This window comes from Gracilinanus agilis, chromosome 5 (genome assembly GCF_016433145.1).
Source record: "Gracilinanus agilis isolate LMUSP501 chromosome 5, AgileGrace, whole genome shotgun sequence".
Lineage (NCBI taxonomy): Eukaryota > Metazoa > Chordata > Mammalia > Didelphimorphia > Didelphidae > Gracilinanus > Gracilinanus agilis.
Window position 1 is genome coordinate 107,876,367 of NC_058134.1, and position 6,820 is coordinate 107,883,186.

Consider the following 6,820-nt stretch of genomic DNA (forward strand, 5'->3'; position numbering starts at 1 on the left):
TTGGTGTGATGAGGAACTTTTAAATAAAATTATCTCATGTCTACATTTTTCATGTGAGAAAACTGTGACCCCAGAAGGACTACATTTCTAACGCATAGTGATACTGCTTCTTATTGGAAGGGCTAAGATGAGACAAGAACAAAGATACCTGAGGATTTGGAAGATTCCCAGGTGTTGAATTCTTTCAACCATGCTAAATTGCCTCTAGTATCACCCCCTAAATTGGATACCACCATGATAGATTCTCTGGTTTGCAAAACATCTATACCTTTAATTAAGCAAATAAATCATTGGTTTGACTTTATGCATTTCATTTCCCACATCCCAACAGAGCTTTGATGCTCTGTTAGATACATTCAGAATGTCTGATCTGTTGCTCAGGACAACAGCAATGATGTTGATAATGGGTATGGTGATGATTCAGGGAAGGGACAGGTGAGTGTCATAAAGAGAAAAGTATAAATCAACTTTATTATTACAGAAAAAGGGAAGAGGAAGCAATAACCTGCTTCCATGCTGCTCTATTTTGAGGAACAAGGAAATACCTCTCTGCCTTAGAATTCCCAACTCAGGCTCAGAGTCCTATTCTATTGAATACCCATTCCCAATACCATCTACTTCTTTTCAGTACCACTGGGGAACAGGAGTGGCAGGAAGAATTGGACTCCATGTTCTCCTGTACTCCCCAGCTTCATAATTAGGATAGATAAGCATCCTGGCACAATAATGAAGTACATTTTTATTTTTGTCCTCTTTACTGGTGAGTGTTCACAGATTTCTATCCTTATTTGACCAGAAAATTCTGGGTGGGTCTGGATTAGGAGAGATTACCAGTGGAAGGTATGAAGAGGGTATGAAGATAGTTATGGGCAGAAATGTATGCCTCTTCTCGTTGAGTCTCTACATGTTAGAGCAGTGTCAGGCACATCTTTAAGTTCCCAAGTCAAGGATATAGTTTCTTGATTGAAACTGCAAATAGTATAAGAGTTTAGGATCCTGGATTTAGAAGTTAGAACAGACCTCAGAGGTCTTTGAGTCCAGTTTTCTTTCCCTATCCTATTCAGGTTATTAGAAAGCATAGGTCCCATCACCCTTCATGGAACTCCTATTCTAATAACAGTAGAATGAAACTCAGAACAACTGTCCCATCTCCAATCCTAGAAAGTGAGAAGCTGATATTGAATTCTCTCCCTCCCACCAGTGTCCCTTGCATTTCTGCTGGTGTCTGGGGATAAAATTTGACATAGTAATAGGAGTCACTTGACTCTACTATTTCTGCTTCTCTCCCTTGATGTTTCTGGTTGATAAAGGTAGGGTATGGCAGCAATGAAGTAGCAAGACTAGACACTGAGTGAGTAGAAAAATGCTCTATTTTTCTGATCCCGTAACCTGGATTCCTTCTCCATCTTTCCTCCAAGGTGCATTTTCCTTTGACTATACAGATGAGCAGAATGATGATCCTGCACCCTACCTTGTATATATCAAAAACCAATATAGTCCCTGTGTAGGTGTTCTGATCCATCAACAATGGGTCCTGGCAGCTGCTCACTGCTACTTACCGTAAGTCTTCTAGGACCACAACGTAGCTTTCTCTCAATCTGTGTTTTTTGGAATTCTGTTGCTGGAAAATACTTTTTAAGTTTATCATATTCCACTTCCCCCAGGAAGAATAGTACTAGGCTCAAAAAAACAGAAGGGTTAGTTGTGTCTTATGACATTGCTCCAGAAGGGGAGTAGTTATAGAAGGGAGAGAGAATGGTGGGGAAAATTCTGAGTTTGAAGAACAAATAAAAGGGTTAATAAACATACAAAAAGGAGGTTGCAGCTAGGTAGCTAAATGGATTGAAAGCTAGTCCTGGAGAGGGGAGTCTTGGGATCAAATCTGGTCTCAGATACTTCCTAGCTGTATGATCCTGGCAAGTCACTTAAACCCATTGCCTAGCCCTTGTCACACTTCTGCCTTGGAACCAATATGCAATGTTGATTCTAAGATGGAAGGTAAAGAGTTTTTAAAATAAAGATAAAAAATAAACAAGGAGAAAGTTATGATGGGAAGTAATAAGAATTAAGGAGATTGTGCAACTTTTAAGGTCACAATTTGAGAATGTATAGTCTCTGTGCTAAGAAGCAGTATTGTATAAGAAATAAGGAGGATTGGGTTTTTTTTTAAAAAGACCTTCTGGAACTTTGGAAGAATTGTGTTTAGGGAAAAAGGAAAGTCCAAGTAGAGTCGAGTCAGAGGAGAATTACCTAAAGTGCATTAAGAAAGTCTCAAAGATATGTTTATGAATGGATTAATAAATTCATCCTCTCCTTATTCTCAATCTCTTCATCACTTTTGCAGAAGCCTCAAAGTGAAATTGGGAAATTTCAAGAAAAGAGTTAGAGACGGGACAGAGCAGACCATTAAATCTGTCCAAATCATTCGTTATTGGAATTTAACCACAGATTCTTCCAGTCACAACCTTATGCTCATCAAGCTATCCAAACCTGCAGTTCTCAATGAGAAGGTTCAGCCCATGGGCCTGCCAACTAAAAGTGTTCCAGCAGGCACAAAGTGCATTATTTCTGGCTTAGACTGGAGCATAAAAAATAATGGTAAGTACTCATAAGACTGCAAGCAGGTCAATTACAAGGGAGCCTACTAGAAATGAATGGATGAATGAAAAAAATATTACTAAAAATACTTACTAAGCAATGGGTTTAAAAAGAGAAATGTGATAATGATACAGATGTTAAAAAGCTCACATTCTAATGGGGAGACAATAGGTATAAGAATTTTTAGCTTCAAGTTAAGTAGAAACACCCCAATGAGAAGGGGATAAGTAAATCAGATGGTAATGCATCTTCTTAAGTTTTATTTTCATTGATAAAAACTACATCTGTTGATCTGAAGAATTTGGTGGTGAGAACTTTCTTTTCTAGGGTCTTCAATAACTCCAGCCGCTCAGGAGGTAGGGGCTTCAAGAAGACAGTTCCTAGGTAGCATCCTCACAATTGCCTGTTGATTCTCTACATGATGGCTTCTGGGGCCAGGTTAGAAGGCAGGCCAGTGGTCTGGAGAGTACTGTTATTCCTTGGGCTCTGGGATTCAGAGGCTTAAGAGGGAAGGCCTCCATCAGCGCCTGAAGGGAAGTGGGGACAATTATTTGTCTCACGTGATATACATACTACCTTGTTTACTCCTCAGGATGTCTTGATGCTTTCTTGGTTCAGATCATTCCACCTGTTACTTAGTTTTGCTGAATTTAGACATCTTTTTTATTTGGGTATCCTGGACTCCTTACAGTTCTCTCTTTGTATTTCTCCTGTTCTTGTTTTTAATTCTTTATCATTAGGGTATTACCCTAGGTTATCTCTACTTTTGCTCATTCGTCCCATGTTATCTTGTCTGTTTTTTATAATTTCTTTCTCAAAATCTATAAAAATCCTTTTCTAGGATTCTTTAAAAATCCCTTTTTTTTTTAACAATGCCACCCCTTGATCCAGCACTCCTGAGTATTAGTGTTGCTCCATCATTCCTGTTTTGGGTTCATTTGCCTGTCATAACCTGCCAAAGCCATACATTAGCATTTTAGGAAATCCTTAAGAATTGGGGGAGATGGATGGAAGGAAGTAGACAGAGAAGAAGTCATCAGGAGATTGAGGGCAGAATCACCACAGAGAAAAAGGAAAATTGTGACTTAAAATAAAAGGACAAGTTAGTTGGTATCAGGATTTCTCCCCACAACCAAAAGCCAAAGGTTGAGATAGGAACAGGAAAGACATCACTAAAAGCTGAGAAGAGAGATTCACTCATATTTCCAACTGCCTCCTTTTATACCACTTGAATATCCCACAGAAACCTCAAGTTCATGTTCAAAACTCAATCTCATCAAGTTTCTTTCCAAACTAGTCCCTCCTCCTAATTCTCCTATTCTGTTCACAGCAATATTTATTCTCCTAGTCATCCATGCTCTAAATTTTGAGGTTTGAGGTTAAGCTATGACTCTTCTTTGCTCACATCTCTCCAGCCAATCAGTGTTAAGTCTTCTTAGTTTCTTTTACTGTTTAAAAAATCCGTACCTTTCTGTCTCAAAATTGATACTAAGTATCCTTATCAATTAAAATTGATACTACCTATCCCAGGTAGAAGAATGGTAATTGGGTAATTGGGGTTAAGTGACTTACCTGGGGTCTATAGATTCTTTTGTCAACAATTTTCAATACCTCTCCTTCACAACATTTTCAGGGACAATTCAGTCCTTAAAGTTAGTTCACTTCTCAACTAGACTTTAGGCATAATTTCCAAATAGGTTTTTGGCCTCTATTTAGTGTCTCTGTCTCTGTCTCTTTCTGTCTCTCTCTCGCTCTGTTTCTCTCTCACTCTTTCTCACTCTCTCCCACACACACACCTTCTCTGCCCCTCCCTCTCTCCCTCTTTTTGTCCCCACAAATCCTGCCTATATCACGGCAAAATGAATGTGTGGTCTCATCATTCCAGTTCAAAAACTGTCATTAGATTTCAGAGTTAGTCAGTCAATAAACATTTATTAAGTGCTTTTGAGGTTCTGTGTTGAGCTTAAAGATACTTAAAGAAGCAAAAGACAGTTGTTGCCCTTAAGGAGTTCATAGTCTAATGGGTGAGAGAAGTAAATATATACCATCAAACTAATACACAGGATCCAGTGCATCATAGACACTAGAAAATAAGAATCTGTGCAATATAGAAAATAAATATAAAGAGAATAAATACAAGCAAATGCAAAAGATTTAAATACAAGTTTGAGAGAAGGGGAAACACTAAAAAACCAATCAGTTGAAAAGAATCATGTTCTTAGCTACGGGCAATAAGAAATTTTCTCTGCCTCTTTCTCTCAGGCAAGCATCCTGACCTTCGGCAAACCTTTACAGCCCCTCTTCTATCAGACAAAGAGTGCCAGCAAACCAAACAAGGAAAAGGCAGCAAGAACAGGATATGTGTGAAATTCTTAAAGTCATTCAACAGAATTTTTGTGGTAACTTTTTATTCTCTATTTATGAGGTCCTCCTACCTCCATAAAGCTCTAGCCTATGCTCCTTCCACTGTACCACATTTCCTCTGTCAAAGAATAGAGGGAGCATAGTATTTTGGAAAGAACACTGGTTTCTAGAGCTAGAGAGCCTGGGTTCAAAGTTGCCCTCTGATACTTACTACTTGTATGATCTTAGGACAAGACTCTTGATCTTCCAAAGGCTTCAGTTCTTTTATCTATAAAATGAAGGGATGGGGCTTGATGGACTCTGAGATCCCTCCCAGTTCTACATCTATGTTCCTCTGAGTACACAATGAAGAATATCATTTTTGTCCTTCTGTCTTTGTCTCACTGGGACTTTATGTAAGATTGGGCAGATATCTCAGACTGTGAGAATCATCAGGATGAAGATACCTTCTTCCTGTTCTGCGATGAAGCAAGTCATTGTTTTCCACTGATAAACCAGCACCCAAAAGAAAAGAAGTGTCCCAGCCATATCTCTCCCTCCTTTACTTCTGTAATAATACTTTTTTGTAATATTTTCTAAATTACTTTTTTTTAATAAATCCTTACCTTCTGTTTTAGAATCAATACTAAGTATTGCTTTCAAAGCAGAAGAGCAGTAACAGCTAGGCATTTGGGACTGTGACTTATCTAGGATCACATAGCTTAGGAAGTGTCTGAGGTCAAATATGAATCCAGGACTTCCCATCTCCAGGCCTGGCTTTCTCTATCCACTTAGCCACGTGGCTGGCCCATAAGGTTTCTTTTTGTAATATTCTGGATACTCAGAATATATGTCCCATTTATATCAATGCCTGATGAAACTACATGTTCAATCATCCACCCAGTCCTGTACTATTGTATCATCTATAACTGAATTTTCATGAAGCCAATCAGCAACATTTAGGTAGTACATGACTGCATAATGGGAGGTTGTGGTCCTCTTATCCCTGAGTTGAGAACTGATGTTCATTGATGGGTTATGGGGCAGATCTCAGCGTAAATTATACTTATAGGCTTATATGCTCTTCTTCAAGATATTCCCAGATATGAAAGCCACTAGGATTGCCTCCACAGGGCCAGCAGGTCCTAATCTTCGGACCCCTATTATCTAAGGTTTCAAAAAGTCACAAAAGTTTTCTGATTTTTAAAAGACCTCCGAGATTTCTTTGCATCTGGGAGAATCTAACCCCTTTGGTAACTTGGTAGAACTGGCTCTGAGAGAATAAACACTTTGGCAGTGGTAGTATTCGGATTCTAATTCATCTCCTTATTATAATACTCTATCTACTATACTGCATTGCCTCCATCAGTGGTGTTGGTGGGGAAATATTATGCCCAATCTTGGTAGCTAGGGATCTCCAAGTCAAAAGTTAAGCTCTAATTCTCTTTTCTTTTTTCTTTCTTCTCAGGAAGCTGTTCTGGCTGCTGTCATTTGTAAAGATAAGATTCAAGGGATAGAGGTTGGGAATTTTCTGGTAGGTGACATTGGTGTCTACACCAACATCTTCAACTATATCCCTTGGATCCAGAAAATTATGTCTACCAGATGAGTTGCTTCCATTTCCCTATGAGATATGTGGTTGCAAGGGAAACATTAATGTGATTTCTCATTTTATTAAAGGGAATATGACATTCCAGGGCTTAAATGGAATCCTTCCACTACACTTGTCCTTAACTATATACATCTTAATATATTGTCTAATTATGGGACACTATTTTTTTCTCAAAGGAATGAAGAATGTAGAGTGAAATATGAAAGGGATACGGAAAAAGTTCAGAGAGAAAATAATAGAAGCCTATCTCTATTCATTAGCCTGAAA

The 6,820-nt window shown here is 38.5% G+C and overlaps 1 protein-coding gene across 1 annotated transcript; it reads left to right on the forward strand.

Annotated features, from left to right (window-relative positions):
• Window positions 1-726: 726 nt before the first annotated feature.
• LOC123250460 (probable inactive serine protease 37) lies at window positions 727-6,550 on the forward strand. The gene is made up of 5 exons (XM_044679532.1): window positions 727-760; window positions 1,419-1,560; window positions 2,345-2,598; window positions 4,861-4,997; window positions 6,410-6,550. The coding sequence occupies exons 1-5, from the start codon at window positions 727-729 to the stop codon at window positions 6,548-6,550; spliced, it is 708 nt and encodes a 235-aa protein (XP_044535467.1).
• Window positions 6,551-6,820: the final 270 nt, after the last annotated feature.